At 34.8% G+C, this 27712-nt stretch overlaps 2 protein-coding genes across 3 annotated transcripts in view; both read left to right on the plus strand.

Moving 5' to 3' along the window:
- Positions 1 to 27712, plus strand: part of LOC102803527 (rho GTPase-activating protein 23-like) — an 80993-nt gene that overhangs the window by 38540 nt on the left and 14741 nt on the right. For both annotated transcript variants that reach the window (XM_085501209.1, XM_085501210.1), the window contains exons 2-5: positions 15150 to 15357; positions 16565 to 16754; positions 19101 to 21274; positions 25757 to 25865. In XM_085501209.1, coding sequence (XP_085357335.1) covers positions 15150 to 15357; positions 16565 to 16754; positions 19101 to 21274; positions 25757 to 25865 — 2681 coding nt within the window. The remainder of the gene's footprint in view (positions 1 to 15149; positions 15358 to 16564; positions 16755 to 19100; positions 21275 to 25756; positions 25866 to 27712) is intronic.
- LOC100370996 (toll-like receptor 2 type-1) lies at positions 1484 to 4756 on the plus strand. Its single transcript, XM_002732771.4, has one exon. The coding sequence runs from the start codon at positions 1510 to 1512 to the stop codon at positions 4321 to 4323; it is 2814 nt and encodes a 937-aa protein (XP_002732817.4). The 5' UTR covers positions 1484 to 1509; the 3' UTR covers positions 4324 to 4756.

Consider the following 27712-nt stretch of genomic DNA (forward strand, 5'->3'; position numbering starts at 1 on the left):
AGGCGTCAATGACTACGGCGAAACTTTTAGCCATCAGAAAATATTAAAATAATACCTTAAAAAACTGCCGAAAAATCGCCCTGGGCAGTTTCTTGGTCCTAATTTTTTTTTTTTAAAACCCAAACTGCCATTTAAAGGCCCTGGGCAAATTTACGGCAGAATCCGGTACTCAGAAAATTGCAAAATAACATTTCATTTCAAAAATATGTACGTACATGTTCTACTGTAAAATACTTTATTTTCTCTGGAATAAATTTTAGCTGAAAGGTGTTTTGTATGGAAATTATTTTCACAGATTTTTGACGAGTTGAATGTGAATATATACAAAAAATGTATTCATTGGATTTTATTTTGACTGAATCATCCCTTCACAGCGAAAATAGCGAAAATTAATTCCAAGCGAAAATAAAGTATTTTACAGTATGGGATAGTCACATATGCCCACTTGTGTGCATGACAGAGGTGACCATTGCTTTAGTTATAATGATCTTGTGTTCACTAAATGCAAGTTATTAGAGATTCACTTCTATTAGAGCAAATATTGTTAATTTTAAAACATTGATAACCACAACCAATATATTTGTTATATCTACATTGCAAAATTGCCCCCTCCCATATATAAACCCCTTTTCAAAAATTGAATTGTCATCCACTGACTTGAAGTCCGTCCCACAATTTTGTATGGACTGCAATGTATCTGTGATCACCTGCTGTACTGTGGGTCCTTGCTGTTGATATGAGCTATAAACTCCTTAAATATACTAGGGGGATTCCCATATCTAGATTACCAGTGCCTTTTATTTCCTGTTTCCGTGTGGCCATAGCTACTCTGAGCTAATTTGTTTTCATAATAAAAAAACTGACAATATATACGTACATTCTGTAGCCAATTGCAAAATAAAACAATAAAATAAAATAACTGGTGTTATTATTAAATCTGAGGGTATTGACCTCAGCACATTGTGTGTCTCTTTGAGTCTCAGTTAACTACATACATTGTAATAACCATGCTTCAGGCTTGTAAACAATTTCGGGTAAATAAAAATAGAACAACGTTTGAATACAGATGATCGTGCAAACACCAAAACATAACGATTTTTTGACATTTGACCATATTTATCAAGTTTTTAAATTCATGGATTTATTTGCCTATGAAATTGTATTCATGTGATTATAATTTAGCAGATTCCACTTGTCAGTGAAAATAGTAAAAATAAAACCTAATGAAAAAGTTGTTGCATCTACAGTATATGCTGTTCAGTACATTCCATTTGTCAGAATTAAATAATTTTAAATGGGATTTTCTGTCTGATGTAACTGAAGTAAACGTCTTACCAAGTAGTTTTGTATTTACTCTTCTATTCATTTAATGTTGTCATTGTATGTGATGGATTGCTGGCTATGATATACCGTACGTTTACTTCCTCTTCCTTGTTCCAAATACAGTATACAATAAGTGTATAGTGTACAGTTCATTATTTCCTGTTGGGTTTTGTTTGGTGCAGCATCATGGTGGACTCTCTCCCTGGCTATGTCTGTTTCTGTGCATTAATTTGTGTCAGCTTTGGTGTTTTACCTCCATGGAAGGTGTACAATGGGACACACATAGAATATACAGGTGCTTATGCTGACTTGACTGCTCTTCCCGACTCGTTGACACATTTGAAATATATCAACACTGCAAATGTTTCTTGGAATGTTTCCAATGAGACTTTTTCTCAGTGTAATCCAAAATGTTTGCCGCTACAGAAGTTGGATCTTGGGGGTAACGCTATCACCTCTGTTAGTCGCCATGCGTTTTCCCATCTGTCAAGTCTGCTAAACCTATCATTGGCTCAGAATCGCCATCTTAAGCAATATGATATAAATTGCAGTTGGAGCTTGGAGTTGAATGTTGATGTATTCGCAGGCTTGCATAATTTGATGTATTTGGATTTGACTCTTATCGGTATGAGGGATCTTAATCCTGAGATGTTGCGGCCATTGAAGAAGTTAGAGACTTTGGCAATAGGTAAGAACTGTCTTGCAGAACTACAGGATGAAACATTCAATGGTTTACAAGAACTTAAGGTGTTGGATCTGTCTTATACTACTATAAAAAGCTTGCCTTCCATGGTATTTTCAAAGCTGAATAAGCTGGAAACCTTGTTACTGTATAGAACTCGTCTCATGAACATTCCAAATGTTGCACTTGCACCACTAGTGAACTTGCGGTATTTGATCATTAGCGGCTATTTTACGACCATCCAATTTGGTGAACAGTTTAAGAATATTACACGGCTACAGATGGTAAGCTTACGGACTTATTACTATAACAATACGGAAGAAGAACACACTGAAATGAATATTACCAACACTTCTTTTGAACATCTACAAACAGAGGCCTTTGAAATTCATCAAGATCAAGGGGTTGGAGCTAATGGAGTGAAAAATTTACTGAGGTACCCACCTGATACTAAAAACTTGTCGCTTAACTGGGTGCACGGTCTGTCGTCTAGATCCTTAAATCGCACCTATTTTAATGTGTCAAAGAGTCGAGTTGTTGATTTCGTCTCTCTGGACTTATCTCACACTAATTTAGCAGGGATTAAAAATGAGACCTTCATAGACCTGCCCAACCTGCAGGTTCTTAATCTTTCATACAACATACTGTCATTTTTCGATGTTTACGTGCATGCCTTTAAAGGCCTTGAAAAGCTGGAAATATTGGATCTTAGTTCAAACTCGTTAATATGGGTGCCTAGTCTTAAAGAATTCAAGAATGGTAGTTTAAAGGTTCTGTACTTGAATGACAATGAACTTGATCGTCGTATTTTCTCAAATGTGTTCAGCATTGTGCCAACTCTTCGTGAGCTTCATTTGCGAAGGACTCGCCTTGGTAACAGCTACCTTTACTGGCTATACAACTTAACTAATCTCCGGGTTCTTGATTTGTCTGAAAATTATTTTAAAAACTTTGAAACGCTGACAACTGCTCTCTCGAATCTGACATTACTAGAGGAATTAAATCTAGCCAGAAATCCTCTCCAATTTTTGAATAAAAAGGTGTATTTGAAAAAGTTGAAAAAACTGAAAAGTTTGAACCTGAGTGGTACATTCTTCGATTTCTACTGGCTTATTGCATTTAACTTGACGTCATTAGAAGAGTTATATCTTGAGAACCTTGAAAACGGTGACTTCTTTGATATCACGTGGCAGAAAATGAATTTATCATTGGAAAACTTGAAGATTTTTTCACTTGCTGGTAGTCTTGTGAGAACACTGAGCCCTCAGTTCTTCAGTTCCATGCCGGCACTGAAACATTTGAGTTTACAAGCAAATGGGCTGGACTTTCTTAATAAGGACATGCTGAAGAATTTAAAACACTTGGAATATCTTGATCTTAGTTTGAACAGTATTACAAAAATCACTAGATTTGATTTCCCAGATAGCCTAGTCACTTTAATTCTGTCTTACAACCATCTGTCAATCATTGAAAGAGAAGAACTGAATTCTGGTGAGCTGTTGAACTTGAAAACTCTGGTCCTGTCGCAAAACTCTTTGGAATGTAGCTGTCCGGCTCGGTGGTTTCGCAACTGGATACATAGCAACAAGATGGTGAATTTAGTGAACTATGACAAGTACATTTGTTTGTCTCCTTCTGGTGGTCGTGCGTTTTTCACTGCCTTCAATTTTGACAATCTGAAATGCGAGTCTCTGTCATACATCCACCTTGCAATAAGCTTAAGTTGTGTCGCTGTTATTATCTTCGCAGTTGTCTGTATCGCTGTCTACAATAGATGGTATATTCGATATGCATGCTTCCTGCTCCGTTTAAAAACCAGGGGATACCGCGAACTTGTGGACTTGGACGAAAAAACTTATGATGCGTTCATTTCGTATAACAGTGCCGATCAGAATTGGGTGTTGAGAAATTTAGTTCCATGTTTGGAATCGGATAAATATCGATTTAATATATGTGTTGATTATAAAAATTTTATTCCGGGTAAATTCATCGTTGACAATATCATGGACAGCATCCAGGAGAGTAGAAAAACTATTTTAGTTTTGAGCGAGAATTTTGTAAATAGTGAATGGTGTTATTTTGAAATGAACATGGCATTGCATCGACTGTTTGATGATGGTAGAGATGTTGTTGTGATGATTTTATTAGAACCGATTGTTGGTAAAAAGTTACCACGTATCCTGAGAAAGGTTTTCACAAAGAAGACTTACATAGAATGGCCTCAAGATCACAGTACAACAGCGAAAGAGTTGTTTTGGGCTAAATTAGAGAATGCATTAAAGGCCCCCTCAAGGGTGGACCGTGTACACAAGGTTTGAAATGTCCATACATGTATCATATATACATTATGAGTCAAAGTAATTGAGTTCATATGTCATTGTTTCCACCGTCTTCACAATATAGTTTGGAATATACTATAATAACTTTGCCAAATTTGGAAGTATCTTGCAAGCATAAAAATAATGACATTTTAAGTCAAAACAATTTGTATCTAACGTTTTTTTGTTCATTCCTGGCAGAGATCACTGTACCTCTTTCTGACCTGATGTGTGTGCTGGTCAGAAACAAATCTTTTATTTTGTTGGGCCTGAAAGTTTCCTAATAGCATTTATGTAAATGTTTAGTTTCAAATATCACTATTTCCCAGTATAATATACCGATAATATCGTATTTGCCCATTAATGGGATATAAACATAAATGAGATAGTCATATTTTGTTGATCTAAATAAATAATTGATCTATAAATGTAATTATTGGTTGATGTGTACTTCTAATAGAGTAAGTACGCTACATGTACAGTATACACATGTATACATTTTGTAAGCCACTAACACATATACATATATGCTGGACTTTTCGACCAAACAGACATGTTATGTTAAAACAAATATCGTTTTCTAAATAATAAGTACAGTAATATACTTTGCTATAAAACCATGTATGCAGGATGACACAATCACCGCAATGATCAGATGAATCAATGCCCAGCCTAATGTACTTCTACAATAACAAGTAAAACATAATTCATTGTTTGCAGTTCTTGTATTTACATACTAAAATAGGTGAATTTTTAAAGTGAAATTAACAGTGTTCATTCTTCAGAGTTAACAATCACAAATCTGTAAAGATGATGATTTCTCAGGTGTTTTAAAGTCTGCTTTTCTTGTGAAAAATTTCTCCTATATCTTTCTTATCAGCTTTAAATGTCGATGAAAATATCAGAAATTTAAATTAATACATGTATTATTACAGTACAATTCCAATATACTTTAAAGCGAGAGGATCGTCACCTGCGCACGTGCGAGAATAGAGTCCCAACCGACAATAACAACACACGCAAAAAACACAAAGGCTCATGTGGTGGACGCTTGTTTGTAAACAATGACACGCTATGGCCATCTGACGCATGCGCAGGCGAGGACTTCCTTGCTTTAAGACCTTTTTACATAGTGTTTAAACATGAATATACAAATGTAGATGCTATTGTGTAATTATAACAGTATTAATCATTGACTGTATAGTATACTGTAGAATACTTTATTTTCACTTGGAATTTATTTTCACCCAAAAAGCCTTTTCAGCGAAAATTAATTCCAGCGAAAATAAAGTATTCCACAGTATCCAATGCCAGTATGGTACATTTCAGGGGTATGTGGTGACTTATTTTATTTTTGTAAAAAAAAAAATCTGTTTTTTAATTTTTTTTTTCAAATCATGTTTCCATGCTTGATATATTTTTTTAGTAAAAATGTCAAATTTTCACCATTTTATCTGCTGTGTGCAGAGCAGAAACAAGAGGTGTTGTCATTCTGTTGTCTGTCTGTCTGTCTGTCTGTCTGTCTGTCTGTCTGTCTGTCTGTCTGTCTGTCTGTCTGTCTGTCTGTCGATGTTTGTGTGTGTCAAATCTTGTTCCACTAATATCTCAAGAACTCTAATTAAAGTGGATTGGTTTGAGTTTTGGAACACAGATTTTGGTACAAATCTATGTATGTTAATTTGATAATTTGCACAAGTAGACAAGTTTAGCATGTTCCTTGTGTATTTTTGCAGCAGTTTGATCAAATACATTGCCATACCAATTTGGCACTGTCGGCTTATAAAATGAACACCATGGACTTAAATAAAATAAAAAAGTTCATAAAAGACAATTTTTTTTCCAATTTGTCCAACAGGGACTTTCACAATACTTTGTCAAATGGCATAAAATCCTCAAATGGCAAAGGTTCCGTAGTGAATATTAACGGTACCAGCACCGGTTCATATCATTCGTCTGTCCAGTCGTCAACAATTACATTCTCATTCTTTTGTTGAAAACTAGCAGCTCAATAGCTTTGGTACTTAGTATGTACATTGTAGTTACCTTGGTTGGGTCTATGTCAGATTTGTTCATTTCGTGACAATATTTTAAATTCCCTAATTTTAGCAATTATTTTTATCATTTTTGTTCATGACAGTTGCTTGGTAATTTGCTGTTTGTAAAAAAGATAAAAAAACAACAACATGTATGTTGGAATGGGCGTAGTCATTTTGTCTTCACTTACAGAAAGAAAAAATATTTCCCACTCTATTTGTGACTTCATAGTATAATGCATTTTTGTTGAGTAAGTTATTTCATTCTGGTTGGTTGCCTTGGTATTTATAGCTTCTATTGTTTACTTTGCTTTCTGCTTTTTTATTTGTTAGTGATAAAAAAAAACGCCCTGATGAGTTGAGTGTATGTTATACGTTTTTAAAAGCTAGGCTTGCCTGTACAAGATATAATTACTGTAAAAGGGTTAATTATTCACTGGGTTTTAATTTTGCTTCTTTCGCTGGCTGGAAAATGTGCTAAATTAAAACCCAGTGAATATGTAAAATTTAGCATAGAACACATTATCTAAATGATAAAACTGTGAATTTAAAACCCACTGAATATGCCTAAAATGGTAAATCAGTGAAATTTAAACCCAGCGAAAATTAGTCATTTTACAGTACCTAGAACTATATTAGTACATGTACTACTGAACACGACCTGCTAAATTAAAACTGTTTTGTGTGATTATGATGATGACAAAAATGAATTCATAAAATGTTGCTGTAATACATACATTGAACCATGCAAGTTTTATTGCAGTTCAGCTTTGTTGTCTAGTTACTTCGCAACTTTTTCATTTGTCGCTTTCTGGTTTTAGTTATTTGCGAAATATTGAAATAGTGGAACAATTTCTTCTTTCTGACTTGTATAAGTTTTTCTTTCTGTGTGTGACCTATTTTATAAATCCATACGAGTGCCTACAGAGATCATAAAGTTTTTTTATATTGCTCTGATTTTACTTCCTCTTCCATACACATGTACTTGTACCTGGTATGCACTAGTACAATCCATGTTGTCTTGTGTCCTGCCAACCAACAGGTTGCAGTGGAGTTTTAATATTGTGTTATCTTCGTTTTTGTGCCATATTTGTTTTCACAATAAAAAAATATAATTTTTGAACTATTTGATGAAGTACACAACTAAGAGACCTTCAGTGGTTGTTAATTCCACAGAAACAATCCTATGGAAAGTTAATATCAGAACATATTCTGGCCTGGTAATTAACAAAAGTAATTGCAAAACACAAAATCAGTGGAAAAAAAATTCCATACAAAACTCCCCAAAAGTCTTTTCAGCAAAAATTCATTCCATCTCAAATAAAGCAATTTACAGTGTTACATCCTTCTGTACTTCGTTGATTTAAATTTGAATCCAAACCTCTGCTTGGTGTTGGACTTTTGAACTGCTGCAATAATGCTATGGTATTTGTGGCTTTCTTTGTTTGCTTCTTTCTGAGTGTCCGATGAACAGGCCACAGAAAGCTGAGTGTATGTTATACATTTCGAAAAGCCAGGCTTTCATAAGTTTTACAAAGTTTAGCTTTGTTTTGTTTTTTGTAGCTATCTGGTTTTCAGATTTTTACAAAATATTGAAACTTCTGATATCTGACTTGAATCAGGTTTCTTCTATGAGCAGACTATTTTACAAATCAATATGTTTGAATTCATAATTTGCGATCATTGTTGTTTATTTTTAGAAGGGGCATGTGCACCCATCTGAATTTAGCAGTGTTATTTATAGAACAGCAAAGCATTGTGTACCTTTTAGTGGAAAATGCTTGTATTGGAGGTGTGCAATTAATTTGTCTTGATTTAACCTGGAGGGGGAATCCCCCTCTGTTTATGACATTACAGTATAGGGCAATTTTCTTCTGGCCGCTTTGGCATTGGTGGCTTCTTTTGTTTGCTTGTTAGTGAGTGTCTGACAATAGGGCCACAGTGAGAACTAGGTTTTCCTGTTTAATGTACATTTAGGTTTTTAGAACTGCTTAATATACATTCTTAGAACTACATAAGTAGGGCTGAAGAAGAACTGCTTAAAATTTGGTTCCCAATTGTATTTTTAAAATGTGGTTGCAAATGAAAGTTTTACATATTTTAGTTTTGTCAACAAGTTTTTGTAACTTTCTGGTTTATAGATATTTACAAATTACTGAAAGTGGGATAATTTCTTCTTTCTGACTTGGATCAGGTTTCTTTTTTGAGCAACCTATTTTATCTATTTGTATGACTACAGGAAACATAAAAATATTCTTATATGGCATCGGTTTTACTTCCTCTTTGATTTATACCACGTACACACTCACACAATCAGTGTTGTTTTCTGTGTCCTGTGTCAGTCAACATGTCGTTGTGGAGTCTAATACTGTTACATTTCCTCTTCTGTGATGTAGTACTGGGTGATTCAATTCCCCGATGGAAAATATACAATGGTACCTATCTGAAGTACACTACAAAATGGCCATCAGCAGCTGTTAATTCAACTGTCTTGAAGACAATCCCACGTGACGCTAATATCACCCATTTATATATAGTGGACAGTGGTTTAGTCAACATTACACAGGAAAGTTTTAAAGGGTTAATACACCTAAAGGAACTTGACTTGTCTCATAATCCAGTGATGTCCATGGAGAATAATTCCTTTGCTGATCAGGGATATCTGTTAAACCTGTCTCTTGCAAGAAATGCTATCTTTTTGGAGTCTGGCGGCGACTGCAGTCTTTGTAGTTTCAATCCCCACCCTAATGTGTTCAAGGGTCTGACTAACCTAACAAGGTTGGATCTTACATTGACTGGTGTTTGTAATGTCACAAAGGAGTTGTTTACACACCTCCGTAGTCTACAGTCTTTGCTACTTGGCAGTAACTGTTACAATGAGTTCACTGAAGATACATTTGATCACTTGAGGAATCTGAGATTGCTCAACCTTTCCGCTACTCTAATAGAAAGTTTACCCAGCGGAATCTTTTCAAAACTGACCAATCTTAGAGCTTTGTACATATCACCGAGCAAACTTAAAGTTATTCCCAATGACGCACTTGCTCCTGTGCCGTTGAATAAACTTTATATCGGGGGTAGGTTCACTCATGTGGAGTTTGATGACAATTTTTCCAACAAAATTCTGCAAACTGTGGCTATAAATGCATGTATGACGTCTAATACACCATTTGCGCATACTTGCGGTTTACTGAACATCACTCAAACATCATTCAGGCACCTCACAACTAAGCGTTTTATTCATCATCAACTACTTGGGCTTGATTCAGTAGGAATCAAAACTTTGTTTGCCTATCCTCCTAGAGCTACTTATGTGATGGTCAACTACGGCCATGGTTTAGCTGGTAAATTTCTCACTCCTGATCTCTTCAAAGAAAGTGCCGACATCATGACAAAAATGGAGACATTCGATTTGGGACATTTGAATATTATCGGCATTAAGAATAACACGTTTTTGAACTTCAGTAATCTAAGAATACTTACACTGGCTAACAACGATCTGATTAGCATCAACATCGAATCAAATGCATTTATGGGACTTTCAAAACTTGAGAAATTATACCTTGACAGTAATTCATTGTCCACCGTACCAACATTGCAAGGAATGAGTAGTTTAAAGAAGTTGCATTTGTCGGGAAACCAGCTGAATCCAGTTATAAAAAATTCCACTTTTAAGGATGTTCCAAACCTGGAGGAGCTCAGTCTAGCTAACTCGCATATTGGTGATTCAACTTTAAACGGTTTAGTAAACTTGTCCAGTTTAATATCGCTGTACTTGTCTGGCAACAATCTTAACTATCTCCCCAAAGTGGTTCATAGCCTGTCTACCATGACCAAACTAAAGGTTCTAGAGCTGTCTGAAAATGCATTCATTAGAACTCCGGAAAATGTCAATATATCGCTCTCGTCTCTGAAACATTTGACAAAAGTGCTGCTGGGGGGTTATGCGGTGGACTTAAAATTACTGATCAATGTTACTTCGTTAAAAGAGCTACATATGAAAAATCCACCATATTTTGACATAGTCAATAGCTGGTTGAAATACAATCTGTGTTTGCCGAAACTTCAAATACTTCACATTATTTACAGTAGCATGGTTTTGAATTCCAACTTTTTTCATACCATGCCTAATTTACAGGAGTTGCATCTTCCCAACAATAGGATCGATTCTCTCGAAAAAAACATATTTAGCAGTTTAAATGACTTGAGACTTTTGGATTTAAGCAGAAATGATATTAAATTAGTTTCTACCGATGCATGGAATCAACCCAAACTTAAAACGTTGTTGTTGACTGATAATAAGATTTCGATCGTATCGGAAGAATTGATAGGAAGAAAGTATCTACCATCATTGAGAACATTTGATGTGTCCAAGAACTCGCTGGACTGTACATGTGACTTAATATGGTTTAGAAATTGGCTATATATAGATCGCACTGTTGACGTAATCGACTACTACTTATATGTGTGCGCCACCGCAGGTGGGCGTGATGTTACCCTGCTGCAGCAGTTTGACTCTGATACTTTGCAATGCGCTTCGTATGGACATATCTCTCTTATAATAGCTTTGTGTTGCATTGCTGTAATTGTGTTCATTATTGTCTGTGTCGCTGTCTATAATAGATGGTACATTCGATATGCCTGTTTCCTGCTCCGTTTAAAAACCAAAGGTTACCGTGAACTTGTGGACTTAGAGGAAAAAACATATGACGCGTTCATTTCATATAACAGTGCCGATCAGAATTGGGTGTTGAGAAATTTAGTTCCATGTTTAGAATCTGATGAATATAAATTTAATATATGTGTCGATTATAAAAATTTTATTCCGGGTAAATGCATCATTGACAATATCATGGACAGCATCCAGGAGAGTAGAAAAACTATTTTAGTTTTGAGCGAGAATTTTGTAAATAGTGAATGGTGTTATTTTGAAATGAACATGGCATTGCATCGACTGTTTGATGATGGTAGAGATGTTGTTGTGATGATTTTATTAGAACCGATTGTTGGTAATAAGTTACCACGTATCCTGAGAAAGGTTTTCACAAAGAAAACTTACATAGAATGGCCTCAAGATGACAGTACAACTGCTAAAAAGTTGTTTTGGGCTAAATTGGAGAATGCATTAAAGGCCCCCTCAAGGGTGGACCGTGTACACAATGTTTGAAATGTCCATATCATATAGTCTTCAACGAAAGGTTTTTCACAAAGAAAACTTACATAGAATGGCCTCAAGATGACAGGACAACTGCTAAAGAGTTGTTTTGGGTCAAATTAGAGAATACATTGAAGGCCCCTGCTAGAATGGATCGTGTACACTAAAATGGTATACGAGATATTTTTAAAACTGTCATGGTCAACATTGCCCTCGTCAAACAACAAAGTTATTTATCGACCCTTGTTTACTGTATATTATTGTTTTTTCTGTTGTGTATCGAAGTATGATCTTCCATATTTCTGCTTTGATGTATATATTTGATATATAGTATAGTTTAGTGAAGTTTGGTTCTACATTTCTAAGTTACCGGTATACCGATATATATATATATATATATATAGTATCAGAGGTATATTACTTGGGGTTTGCAACTATGGTGACATGAAACCAAGATCCTGTTTCAATCTCGCTCTCGCATAAGCGTTGCAACTCAGAAAAATGCGAATGCGCATGCCCGAGGTAACTAGGATACTGAGATGTCCAGGTGGATCAAAATAGCTGCTCACGGATGACGGATTACGATAACTATATTTTCTGTACATTTTCGATGTATTACATTTTTTCACTATGAATGTGGTATTAAATACATGTTTTATTGTTTTATTACAAACCGCCTATGTCATGTCAGAAGGTCGTAGCATCAGTCTCGCTATCTACGAGATGAGACTTGAATGGGATCTTGGCATGATGTCACCATACAGTACTATGCGCGTTGCAAACCCCAAGTAATGTACCTCTGATAGTATATAGTTGATAAAATTCCTTTTTACTTGTATAGAAAATAAAATATATACATATATTGTGTTAGCTCTATTAGAAGCGTATCTACAATACAAGCACACATAACCAAACATTGTATTTAAAATATAATGATTAAAATGTGAGTTATTAACCACTGATGCACCTCTGTCATTTGCATATTCAGCACACGCGCTACTAACAGAATAATTACAGTAAATTTGATAAATGGAGGATCTCTAATGAGTGACCCATGATTACAGATTAATTAAATGGAAAAAGTAATTTCTCTTTGCTGAGGAACATCTGAAAATTACTCTACTTGTTTAATAAATCTGATATTCTATTTATCAATAGAAGTAACATTACTTTTGTTATTTGTGTGTGCGTCTCCTAATTTTATTAGTGTGTCCGATCTCATTCGCATACCTGAACACGCACACATACCGGTAATATTACTGCCAGTTTATTGCCTACAATTAAACAATATTTCATTGATGGAGTCAAGATATTTCTGGTTATAGCTACACATTGGCGACCTTTTGCACCATTTTGTGGTAATTTCCTCAGTGATATCACATGATATCAGCAACTGTCCTGTTAGAGAAATGAATCCTGAGCGATGCTAAGACAGGGTTAGGAGAATTGAAAATAGTGATGTTGACAAATTCAACATTAAAGAGCAAAAAGACCATTGACAGGTGTCTTAAATTATCAGTATATTGTAGAAACATTCAAATTTATTGTATTTTGAACAATTTATTACCAAAATATATTTTGTACTCTTGGCAAACCAACCAAGAACCAATCAAAATGCTGATAAAGTGTTAGATAATTGGGTGTGATATCGAATATCACATGTATTTTGTAAGATACATAAGATAATATTAATTTTAGTAATATATATTAATGTTAGTAAGTATGTTTAGTGGAAATATTAAAAAAAACAATACATAACTTTTTAAAATTTTGATGTTGATGTTTCAATTCATTGTTCTTTTTGTATTGTCTGAGTATTGCTTCATCAGTGTATTGTACTCATGATTTACAGTGTGTGTACATAAAAAGAGGATGAATACATCTATTGTGCCAAAAAAAGAAACAAATTTCTGGAAATTGCCTGTGATTTTTACTTGAACATTGTCCCTATACTTTTATATTCAATTTTTCATTTATTTCTACCTTGACTCTATCATCATTGATAACAAAAAAATATTATATTTTGAGATGTTTCGCATTTATGTTTTCAAGATATTGATAAAAAAAATTTCTTCTGGATGTTAAAATAAAAACAAATTAAGTTGTTTCTGTTTACTTTTAATCTTATCAATCCCTATAAAATGACAACCAAGTGTCAGATGATCTTGGCTACATACAACATTTGTTAACATAGACACTAGAGAATACAGTGACTGGTAACAGCGGTGAATATTAAAAGAAATAAAATTATATTTATGCGACATCTTATAGTGCATTGCATTCTGTTACGTAAGTGTGCAAGTTTGGTGTGATTAATATGTATAATTTTAAAGATATAAATTAAAATTTGGCTATAAAGATTGAATATTTATTAGAAATAGATATAAGTGCAGGGATTTATCAAAAATATATATTCATTACATGTATGTATAAATAATTATTCTTAAAATTTGTCAAATATTTTTCCCGCAAAAAAGTTAGCCATTATTTTTCCTGCAAAATTTTACATATTTTTGTACTCGTTGGGAACTTGTATACAATTCATGTTTATTTTTTAATGGGCATTGAGATTAATACAGTACATGTAGTATTAGATGAGGAACATTTTTTTTAATATATAATTATAATAACCTAATGATATAAACACTGTCACTGCTGTCACTCTTGCCATGTATTTACCATACAACTCAATATCCTTTGGGTCGAAAATGTTGCTACCTAAATTTTCTTGCTAAGTTTTGTTTAGATATATTATTGTATTATCGTAGTGTCATTCTTCGTAGCCTTTCCAAACATACATGCACCCAACGTACTCTGGTGAGTGACATGTATGCGCTTCCTCATTTCGCCAACTGTCAACTGACAACTTCCTCTATGCAATGTGACAGGATCGTAGCATTAATTGAAAAAAACAATACAGGCAAGACATATTCGCAGGCTATCACACATATCCAGTCTTCCATGTTATTTAACACACATTCTGCACATGTATGTGTACATGATGCGATAAACACAATTTCCCGAAAATGTTTCGCCAGTTCTGCGAAAGAACACATACATGTATTGTATAAAGTAAAAACCACACATAGACACTTGGTCTTGAATATACTGTATTTTTTCTATTAGTAGCCCATAGTCTTACAGTGACAGAGGTGTGTCTGTGGTCAAAATAACCTTTATTTTATTGAGTCTTTATCAAGTAAATACAATTTATGGTTTATGTACTCCTAATACAGCAGGTACATGATTGTCTTCCCTAACTGCTTTGCATCCCAGCATGCCCCATGTTATGCCAAGGAATTCCCAAATCCTTCATGATAGTACCAAGCAAAAAATAAAAAATAAAAAATTTTCTCATGCGTAAATTCTCAATAGACCTTGCCATGTGGGAACTCTGTACTGTGTCTACATGTATGTGCACAGGTGTAATAAAATGATATTATTTTCTGTGTCTGCTCCTAATGCCCATTTTCACTTGTCGTCCATACACTAATAGTCAATTTTGCGAGTGAAGGTTTCATTCTGACTTTCTCTAAGTTTCAAATTATTATTTGTTGGACAATTCTAGTGAATAAAATTTAGCTGTTAAATTTTGTTGTCACTCACTAAATGCATTACATGTATGTATGTGTTCATAGGTGCAGTCATCATCATCCTCTTCTGATGTGAAGTCAATGAGTACTTACATCGATCCCTTGACGGGATGGCCTGGTCCTAGAACAGTCAAGTTGATACGAAATGACCATGGATTTGGATTCACGCTGCGTCACTTCATAGTCTACCCACCAGAGTCTGCTATCCAAGCAGAACTTAGAAAAAGCGGGGATGAATCAAGTGACACAGAAGGTAAGAGTAAATAATAATGTTTGTCGTAATTAAGATATTGTCTTATTGGAGCACCATAATTTTTTCCTCTAAATTTCTGATATAACATTTTGCAAATTTTAGTGTATTTTTCTCAATTTTGTTAATTGTTGTCTTGATCAGAATTTATAACAAAAAAAAGGGATTTGTAAATGGTGCCAAAAATTAACTTTGCCGTACAAAGATTTCATCGGTTTTGTCCTCGGGCTAGTTTCTGTGACTGTCTTCTCTGTGTACACTTGTTATCAGTCTTATCTTTGTTATTCTTCTTGTATATATTTACACTTGCTGCTAATCTTATAATATTGAGTGGTTTAATACAATAGCAAATGTTAACATTTTAGAAGTTTAGATTTTCTTCCCTCCCATTGCTTTTGTATAATTTAATAATTAATGATAAGGAAGGCAATACCTCATTTGATTGGTTTCAGTACCCTGATATAGCCATTCAATTGATCTTTGAACTAGTTTTGTGAAATGAAAAAGGCAAAGCCTTGTTAAACGTTGTAACAACAATTTAAATTAACATATGATATATATCTTCTTGACAATAAATAGATTGATATGTTGAGTATGAGTGGCATCTTTCACTGTTTTAATAGCTGGTACACTAACACAGTTTTTAAAATATAAATACTCTGAAATAGAAATCATTGTGCTTGTATTATATTTCTTACTTTGATACTTTGTAAATGGTGCCAAAAATTAACTTTGCCGTACAAAGATACTTATGACCCTTGTCATATTGTGATGTTGATATCATCCATTCCTAGGAAAGTGCGTAATCCCTCTGAAATGGTTGCCCTCTAAGTCATTGCACTGTTCAGTTGCCACATAGAAACAATCACAGAGACATTTTTTAAAAGGATTCTTTCTTTTAATGAGACTGCCTTTTGGTGATTCAGACAAACTATATGCGTTCGGTCCCACTCATTACTGCCAAGTTATCTCGGAGCAAACACAACATTATCAGATAGTAGTGTTTAATTTCTAAATATTTAAATCTTTTTTGGAGAGGTTCTCTTGTTTGCATTGAGTTCATCCACATTCCTAAAGATGTTGAAATATAGCTATGATCATCGTTGAAGTCTGTGTACGGTATGTTGTAGTATTCATTACATAGCCTTTCAACCCTGTGTAGTCTGCACTGCATCATCACGCTCACTGCTTCGTTTCTCTGTCTCTTTAGGTCATAAGCAAAAGAAACGCAGTAGGATTAGTGCTTTAGAGCCCATGGACACTATCTTCGTTCGACAAGTCAAAGAAGGTGGTCCAGCTGAAGAGGCTGGTTTGTCAACCGGTGACAGAATCGTATCTGTTAACGGAGAAAGCGTTACTGGCAAGACATATTCACAAGTAGTCGCACATATTCAAGCAAGGTAAGATTTATTTTTAATTCGTCATATCCCAATAGACAAAAACGCAGTTTCTTTCGTTCAGTAACGTAAAAGATGTGGCTCGGTATTCCATCACTTTGTTGACGTGAACTTGCTGTGATCTTTGCAGAGGCTCGTATTCTATTACATTCACATTACCATGTGATCTCCAACCCCACAGTGAACTGAGATAGATATAAAGACTGGACTAGTCTCATGTTGGTATGATTCAATTGATGACACCATGACATGTACTGCAGAATTGATGCTACAATGCTGCATTCCTATTTTTTTTTTGATATATATATATATAAAGTTCATACATCTTTTTAGTTTCTTAGTTACCAATAGAATCAACTTATGATTGTTGGTTTTTTAATGACATATAATGACCTATGTTGACATTATAACACGTCCACAGTTTCATGCGAGTTGATCTGTTTGCCATATATCTGACCTCTGTAGAACATTAAAAGCAATCCTCAGTTTTAGAAAGCCGAAAAATTTTCCAATATAATGCTCTAAGGCATTGGATATGAAGATTTTTTGTTGTGGATAAAACACTAAAAATAGCTCAATTGTCGCTGTGGAAGGAAACTGCTATATTTCTATTTGTATACTTTTTTGTGTAGACACTAGGGTGTGGTATATGTTCACTTTGTTGGCCAAATTATGTCATCACCCACTTGACTTATCTGAGGTGTGGCTGTAAAGAGCTGATATTACAAATTATTGACAAGAACATGATGTATATTTAGCTTACTTCGACAATCAATAATTCCTATACTATATGTGTGTGGGCGTGTAATGTTTTTTGTGTGTACATAGTATTTTTTAGTGATTATACTTGATGGGACTTGAATCTAGGACGTTACCTGGCATAGTTTCGAAATATAGTTACAAACTCTCACTACTCATATAACTAGTTGTTGTCGCAATGGTTATGCATGTATGCTATGTAGGAAAAGATTAATATCTGTATTGAACAGCTAACCTCAGTCACAACTTATTTATCGATTCCTTGCTGTCACTGCATGTATACATGAGTTATATTTGAATAATACCCTTTCAAATTACAGTCATTCCGTGGGTCAGTCACAAGCACTTATTGAATATTGTCATATGTTAGTTTAAATGCCGATTCAGACATTGCTGTTGCAAATTGTGTCAACACAGTTTGACATAGGAATGCCAAGGGTATCGGAATACATCGCTAAATGTTATGAATGCTGAAGGAAACCATTTGTGTTATTCATCATCTAGGTCAGAGTTCATGACGCATCAATCTTATTTTGTTTATATTATATTGAAACGTCAGTTAACACAGATTTGTCTGTTATCTCTCTGGTTATATTAGTGTGTATAGTTTTATAGGTCTCACTCCACCATTTAAAGTGCCATTATTGTTCCTGCCTAGATTTTGGTGCAATATTTTTTTTAAATTTTTAAGTATTTTTTTATAATTTTGTTTTATCATTTTGGACCAAATTAAAATAATTTTCCATTGGCTACAGGTCTGAACCAACATTTTTTAAAAATTCAGTGGAAAATTGAAAAAAATATTGCACCAAAATCTCGGCAGGAATATTTTTTTCAATATTTTAATACTTTTTTATAATTTTTTTTTTCATCATTTTGAACCAAATTAACATAATATCTTATTGGGTACAGGTCTTAAACAAAATTTAATTTTATTTAATTTTATGATGGTGACAAAAGTTGACTTTACTGCGATGGGTTCAACTCTTCATATTGATTGATAACTTCAAAATCAGGAAACTTTCGAGCCCCCAGACATTTTGTCACTTCACAAATTAAACCTGAATAATTTTTCTATATTTTTTTTCAAAATGTTGATCTACACCTGTAGGCAATTATGTGCATTTGGTTCAAAAGTTACAGTAAATGCGTAAAATTGAGCAAAATGTTTGATCCAAATTTTAGTGGGAAAAAAGATGGTATCCATTGCAAACGTTAAGTTGAAGAATATATATACTGTGGAAAACTTTATTTCCACTAGAATTAATTTTTGCTGAAAAGGCTTTTTGGGCATTTTGTATGGAATTTATTTTCACCGATTTTTGATGAGATTAATGTGAAATATAGGAAAAAAAGTATATTCGCTGGATTTTATTTTCACAAAATCATCCCTTCAGCGAAAATGAATTCCAAGCGAAAATAAAGTATTCTACAGTAATGTATATATATTCAGTGTACTGTTGAGTGTACATGTGCATTTGTACTATAGTCATTGAATTTCTAGTAAATAAACATTGTATTTTATATACAGTGCATGCCAAATGCAATCTATATCAATTCAATACCAAATTCTCTTCTACTTGATTACAGTGACTCTACTCTGACTCTCTTGGTGGTACCGAAAAACGAGGATATCCTTCAGATGGCGTACTCTGGTGTGGCTTACAATCAAAGTAAGAAAACTCATACAGGAAGTGCTAGCGATATCCCAAGTCCACCGGTGGATCCGTACATCTCTCCAAGTGAAGCATCGTCTACTTCATCACTGTCAACACCTGTAATGGCAAGGACTCCCATAGATGAGCCTCCAGACAGGAGTGCTAGCGATTCCAAATTTAAAAGTGTAACGCAAGTTCAGCTAATGGATGCGAGTGATATCAGTTATGGTGACATGGGTATTTACCGCGCTACGCCGCATAGGACTAATTATCAACCCAATGATATACACCTAAATCATAACTCTTCACCAGTCGGTTTAGATACATATAACGATAAAGTAACCAATCATTTTAATCATCCACCTAACGTTAAAAGCAGCTCCGACTCGAGACTTGATCGCAGGTTGGACGAGTTAGGTAGGAGTACTCATGATCAAAGGTCGGAAATACTTGTACAAAGGGCAGTTGATTCAGACTCGGACACCGTCAGTCAAAGACACAGACACAGACACTCAGAGAGACGCGATACTGAGACTGGGCGCATGTTTGCAGCGTCTGCTTATTTCCAAAAACCTACTAAAGTGTCAGAAGATGTCACAAGGATAACTCAGGGGAACTCTAATAGTCCTCATACTGTGCATAGGACTGCTAATGACAGCGTACTCCCTAATGGATCTAATTCACCCCTAACAACTAGCACACATTCCAGTACTACCAAGCAGGTTGAATCTAGACCACTTGACAAGTCTGGCAGAGGACGAAGTGCCAGTGCTGATATGTTAACTCTGCCCGACAAATATGGCGCGTATAACCACACTGATAGAGAGGATTCCAGAAGAGGTTCGTCACCAGTATCTCCGGGAGACGAGATCCTCAGGTATAGGCGAGATATATATGGGAAGGAATGGGACAGTGACACCTGCAGCGACGACAGGCAAATTAGTACTTACCCACTTACCAATAAGGGAATACATTCTACTGGGCAGAGTAATGCAGGTAGGAGGGGGGACAAAGTGATTGTAGGTGTTAAAACCGACGTACCAGGCCTATCTACAGGTGGTATGTCAATGAGAGAATATTTAACCAAACAACAAACACAAAGACATGATAATCTTAAAAAACATAACACACCAAGCGTCACTTCATCTTCATCTTCATCCGGAAGTACTCAAAAAGAACTGCCTGACACAAGTCAGGCTAGGACTACAGAGCCCAATATCTCAAGGACCGAAATGCTAACTAGCGTCAGCCGTAGTACCGAAGGGACCAGTTGGACAAGGCACCCTGAACAAAAACTGCACAGGCAAAACACTGATCCCGATGGGTGTAATTTGTCTAATTTTAGACCAGTTAGATTAACTGATTCCAGGGGTTATGAAATCAGAAGAGCTGAACCCGTGCAGGTAATTTTAGTGGAGGACGAGGACTTTGATAATATGCCTCCAATCAAATCTAGTCAAAATAATCCTCCATCAACGCTTATTCCAAATGCTAATGCCAATCATAAACTGCCATCACACATGCAAAGTGAGCACAGACCAATCATTATGCACTCTAACCCTGGAAACAATCATAGTCAACATAGAGGAAGGGAAGGACGGTCAAATAGCAGGCAATTACCGGAGAAACCCAACCCCCACCAAATCAGAAGCCAAAGCCGAGATAGACATAGAGAACCCTCACCATTAAGGGTCAGAGGACGGGAACCTTCACCACTGAGAGACAACAGAGGTCGGGAAATGACTTCAAGGTCACAGGGGTCTAATCCACACATAATACCTGGTGCTACGAGACACAAATCGTCACAAGCAAAAGAGGATAGAAAAACACACAGATCACAAAAGAGAGTGCAAATTTCCAAAGAGTGTCCTCCTGTGCCTATAAGGGACAGCAGTAGAGAACGGATGAGAGAGAGACTACAAAGTGGTGCTAGACTACGTGCTAGGAGCGAAGACCGGAGAAGCAGTAGATATAATGAGTTTGGAAATCGTTCAATTTTCACTGCTGTGGAATTTACAGATGATGCCACCAGCAGCAGCTCAGGATCAGCCCCCGGAAGCCGGAAAAGTTCAGTCAACACAGCTCGGCCACCTTCTCCAGATTCAGGTAAACGTGATTTTATAATATTCTGTCAATCAATAATGCTGTCATGTTTGCCTTGCTTGTACTTTTCACTTGTTTCAAATCAATTACCCAATTTACAGGGTAACTATTTCAACAACATAGTTTATTCTGAAAGTTGGTATAACATTTTGCACATTTTTCTGTCATTTCTCTATTAATTTGAACCAATAACAAATTATGCCAGTTTAATTTGTGACTGATAACGAAAAAGATGACTCAAACTTGAATGGATATTTTGTTATGAACTCCCAATTTATGGACAAACAACATTTTTTGACTTGTGTTTAAACCCAAAGTCAACCCTTCACAAACCTATGTACAATTGTTGATCATGCAATGCCTGTGGACAATGGAAATTTCTGTGCATTTGTTTCAAATTTGAGAAAGGAATGACAAAAAATATGAGAAAAGTTTGAACAGGAAAAATTATACTTTCAAAGGTTTAAGCTTTGCAAACACTTTAAAAATTTCAGAAATTTGTATACGTGGTAATAGATGTTTCATTTTATCAACACTGTGTTCTGTGGCATACTGCAATACACCACTGAGCGTAGTCAGTCTGTCAGCTACATGTACACTGCATTGCACCGCCATTTATCTATGTTAAATCTCTCTTTTAGAGCAAGTAATGTTGATGTTTTTTGTCTCATTTTTGTTGTTGGTCTTGTCAGTGTTTTATTTTCCAAGGAGCTCTTCCTGTTCTGTTGCCATGGCATCCAACACAACCACCTCTAGCACATCTCTGGATTTAGAATTGAGTTCTGTTGTGCTTAGACATCGTGCTGTTAATAGACAGCTTCGAGGTTTGCTTCACTTTATAGTTATAGCCACACCGTATTTGCTCTATTAGAAGAATATCTCATAAAAGCCACTAAATAATTTGTAAACACATTGTTGTCCATGCTGGAAGTATTATTTTGAAATATTGAGTAGTCTGTAAAAAATATGCATCAAAATTTAGTGACTTTCAAAAATTACGAATGTGTAAAAATCAAAAGCTAGCGAGAGATTGACCAAGATCATCATTATGTCGTCATCGATTGAACACCACCAATTGTCTACCGATATGTCATCACTGTTTCTAAGATAAAATCTCTATACAGAATATGAACTGTATTTCATAAATTCTTTTTATATAAAAAAAATAACTCCGTTACCAACTGTGTAGTTACCATGTTATCATTGCATTAGCGGTTCAACAACAATGTGAAAAACACTTTTACGTGACGTGATTATCACGAGAAACAGACTCAAATAATTTTCTGCAAATCCATAAACATGCCCAAATTATTAAATGCATTTGTCTTCACCACTTCAGCAATGTGTTAATGTTAACAGGGAAGAAATAAGTGTATGTGCTTCTAATAGAACAAACACGGTACACGTAGAGTATTTGCATTTAGTATATGTCACTACTCACTGCTGAAAATGGCTTCTTCCATGCTGCTTCTAACAATCATATCTCTTTCATCCAATGACTGTTCCACTCATATTCTATGTGTTCATTGTATCGTATACTAAGGGGTTTTAATATTGTGTGTACATTGGTGAGATGGAAAAGCAGTGAGATATATTTCCACTGTATATCTGTAACAATAATAATAATAACTTGAGTTCATGTACCGGTTTTGGTACGTATTTGTTTTCCCCCTAAAATTCCACCTACATTTCAAGTACAGTAAAAGCTCTCGAAACCAAAGCCTATGTAAATGGGAAACTGTCTATAAACCTACCATATTTGCTCCATTGGAAACGCATTTCCAACGGCAGCATACATAAACCATCAAATTTCTGTTATTTTAGTTGATGCACTACTAATAGAGTAAATATGGTGGACAGTTTTCAGGCTAAGTTTATGTAAAAACTAAAGTTTCCTCTGTGTCTTTGTTGTTTTATAATGCTTTAGATAGGTTTTACTGTACTTTGGTGGTCACTGACTTGTAGCATCTACAATTCCAAAAGTGCCAAAACCAGTGGGCAACAAAATGTGTTCAAAAATGTCAACAAACATTGTATACCCCCAAGTATACTGTAAACTGCACTTATTTTGCGAGTGCTAATTTTTGGCAGATTTCTTGTGTAAGTGAAACTTGTGCAATTTTATAGCAGTGAAGATTTCTCTGGGGATCTACGGCACGCTTAAATCATGCAACCATGACAATTTCTAGCAGAGAAAATAAAGCAATTTACAATATGTTGCATGGGTTCCATATCAAACACATTACGATGCGTTGACAATGGCACTTTAAATGGATATTGTACCGTTCAATGCTACTTTATGGAGCCATGTTTTCTGGGTACTCAGTTAACCTGTTACTATCCTTTCTATGTCAGTTTGATAATATATACAAGGTTTAAAGTGGTATATATAATCATTGGTGATTTAATTATACATGTACTACTGTTATCAATACCATCACTCTACCCAGTGCTCCTTAACATTCATTTGATTCTGGTTAATACCGATTGCTTATAAAATGGACATTCACTATTTACATTGAACACCAAGTACCGCTGTAATCACTTAGCCTGCGCATGGTACATTGGCATCCATCAAACTAGTGTGTGCTAAAAGTTCAAAGTTCAAACAGATGAATGATCCATTGATGTTGACATATCCCATAATAGTATTTATTTTGTTTTCTCACCTTCAGTGTCAGTAGTGTATAACCCTTTTCAGTAACTGTAACCAGATGTGGACTGACACGACTGCTTCTCAGATCAGTTTTTTGAATTCATTAAATTTATTGTGCGTCAAACATTGAGGACATTCTTTCTTTTTGCAACTGCCTCAAATGACCTCAATACTGGGTGATTTAGTATTCGTTCACAAGTGGTTCTCACCATCTGTCTGCATGGCTTCAGATTTAGGGCAATCGAATGACATTTGATAATGACCTATTTTCGCCTTAGCGATGTGATATTGAAGTGGGTCACAGAAGTAATTAACTGCCCCATTATCTTTGATTTGTTTTTACTGTGTAAACAGGCGCCGTTAAGTGAGAAATATTTACTGGGTAATATTTTATCAGATTTGGTGTTGCAGAGATATCCGCAAAGTTTTATATTCACTAGTTTGTTAGTGAAACAATACATTCTATAATTAATTATCCACTGGGTTTTAATTTAGCGCAATTAGCTCTTAGCAAAAATAAGCGAAAACCAAATCTATCTACTAATTTTGCCCATTACCACCATTTTTGGACATGTTTTATTTTCATTGCAATCTGTACTATGGGCAGGGCACCACATTGTGTATACCCAAATATGTTATTTGAAAGTATTATAATAATTCATTCAAAAAACTAGGGTATTATAACAAGTGATGCTCTAGATAGAAAGTAAATCTTAAATGCAATACTTTTTGAACCCCCCCCCCCTCCCAAGAATGCATAATCTACAATGTGAAGTGAAAGATGTTTGAAAAAGTTTAAAACTAGAGGACTTGGAAACTTTGTTCATATGCTTCAATAGTTTAGTCACAATCTCTTAAATAGTCTATGGCATTTGTACTGCATGCGGCAGATGACCATAGCATGTCGTTTTTTTGTAAACAAGCGTCCACCCATGAGCCTTTGCATTTTTACGCAAGTGACGGATGACCTCTCTCCTTTAAAGTTGAAAGTGATTGGTGTATCAGTCGTGTCAGCTCATAATCTGTAACCAACCAATGGTGTTAGGGTTCTGATACTTGTATTTGAGATAAAGTCATTGTGTATGACTTTCCAATTGTAACTATAGTAACAGATCAACTAATAAAAAACATGAGCTACCCCATAGCCTAACTTTAAGACTGCCACAGAATTCTCATAAATTCTTGTATTCTGTGACAGCAAGGATTTATAATATACATATAAATGCAATTGGTCTGATATGCAATGAACATTCAATTGAAAATCATGTTAAAGAGGGGGAGTCGTCACCTGCGCATGCGTCAGGTGGCCATAGCGTGTCATTGTTTACAAACAAGCGTCTACACATGAGCCTTTGCGTTTTAGCGTGTGTTGTTATCGTCGCTTGGGACTCAACTCCTGCGTGCGCTGGTGACGACTCTCCCGCTTTAATTGCAAGATGATCCCAAAATTCCAAGGCAAATATTAAATAATACCAAATGTCAGTGAAGGAGTTTGTAAAAGAAAGATTGCTTTCTTTCGTATTTTCATTTAATATGGTAATAAACTTGATCATTACAATTTTTGCAATCAAAATTGTTCAAGCGTCTATTGCATAGTATAATGCTATTGGTCAGAAATAATTTGATTGCCATGTGCATGGAATCATTAATTCGTTTTACTGTTTGTGGATAACAAAGTTGCACACCCTTATCTTACAAATCTTAGTGGCTTACTGTCGTTATTCGAAAAAAACAAACATGTAATTGGTGATTGCAAGGGGTTGCTCATGTCTTTGTCAATATCTATTTCTCACATGTTGATCTTGAACTAACCTGTATGTTGTTTACAGCTTGTCGTACAGCACGCCGCACGTCTTACCTAATGGCGACTAGTAGCGATGATCCAGTTATTCTAGGAGCCAGTATGGATGTGGAATCTTATAGTCCCACTGTTAACATGTAAGTATATATATTAATTATGAATTATATTCATTAAATCATAATAATAATTCATTTTGAACATTCTTCCAGTGTTCTCACTTATCTGGTTTATACATTGGTATGATGATTCATTAGCATACTAATGGTATATATTTATTATGGCGAGTTTGCAAATGAATGTTAACTGGTTTGCGTATGAGTGTACCGTCATCATAATAGCATATCAACTTTAATACCGGTATTCGACTTTTTTGAAAACTGAGGTTTTGTGCCTTAAGTGATCACTGTCTGTCAGTTTTCATTTTTTTGAGTCAATGGCTTAAATTTCTTGTATAATTAATAGCTAATTACCATTTGATTCAAAATATACCCTTTTAAGTTTCATAATCTATATGGACTAAATTTTATCTGTTTTCAAGTACACTGTATTTCTCTATTTTGTTTTAATAATTTTGGACCAAAGAGACATATTTTTCCAGTTTCTAGAAGTCTTGATCAAAATTTTGGATTTACGATATGTGAATGGTGACAAAAAGTGGTGCTCAAATGGTTAATTTTCAGTAAAATCAATTTTTTTGAGAGGAAAAGTGATGACATTGAAGCAATACATTGTATATAGATGTACAATACAATGTATGTGTGATATTTGATTTGTTATTACCGATGACTTCACAATATGTGTGATATTTGATTTGTTATTACCGATGACTTCACAATATGTGTGATATTTGATTTGTTATTACCGATGACTTCACAATATGTGTGATATTTGATTTGTTATTACCGATGACTTCACAATATGTGTGATATTTGATTTGTTATTACCGATGACTTCACAATATGTGTGATATTTGATTTGTTATTACCGATGACTTCACAATATGTGTGATATTTGATTTGTTATTACCGATGACTTCACAATATGTGTGATATTTGATTTGTTATTACCGATGACTTCACAATATGTGTGATATTTGATTTGTTATTACCGACGACTTCACAATATGTGTGATATTTGATTTGTTATTACCAATGACATCACAATATATGTGATATTTGATACGTTATTACCGATGACTTCACAATATGTGTGATATTTGATTCGTTATTACCAATGACATCACAATATGTGTGATAATTGATTCGTTATTACCAATGACATCACAATATATGTGATATTTGATTCGTTATTACCGATGACTTCACAATATGTGTGATATTTGATTCGTTATTACCGATGACATCACAATATGTGTGATATTTGATTTATTACTGATGACATCACAATATGTGTGATATTTGATTTGTTATTACCGATGACATCACAATATATCTGATATTTGATTTGTTATTACCGATGACATCACAATATGTGTGATATTTGATTCATTATTACTGATGACATCACAATATGTGTGATATTTGATTCGTCATTACCGATGACTTCACAATATGTGTGATATTTGATTTGTTATTACCGATGACTTCACAATATGTGTGATATTTGATTTGTTATTACCAATGACATCACAATATATGTGATATTTGATTCGTTATTACCGATGACTTCACAATATGTGTGATATTTGATTCGTTATTACCAATGACATCACAATATGTGTGATAATTGATTCGTTATTACCAATGACATCACAATATATGTGATATTTGATTCGTTATTACCGATGACTTCACAATATGTGTGATATTTGATTCGTTATTACCGATGACATCACAATATGTGTGATATTTGATTTATTACTGATGACATCACAATATGTGTGATATTTGATTTGTTATTACCGATGACATCACAATATATCTGATATTTGATTTGTTATTACCGATGACATCACAATATGTGT

This window comes from Saccoglossus kowalevskii, chromosome 7 (assembly GCF_978046115.1).
Source record: "Saccoglossus kowalevskii chromosome 7, keSacKowa6.1, whole genome shotgun sequence".
Lineage (NCBI taxonomy): Eukaryota > Metazoa > Hemichordata > Enteropneusta > Harrimaniidae > Saccoglossus > Saccoglossus kowalevskii.

Excerpts from the sequence above, each read along its gene's own strand:
- LOC100370996 (XM_002732771.4), top strand. The coding sequence starts at position 1,510 with ATGGTGGACTCTCTCCCTGGCTATGTCTGTTTCTGTGCATTAATTTGT.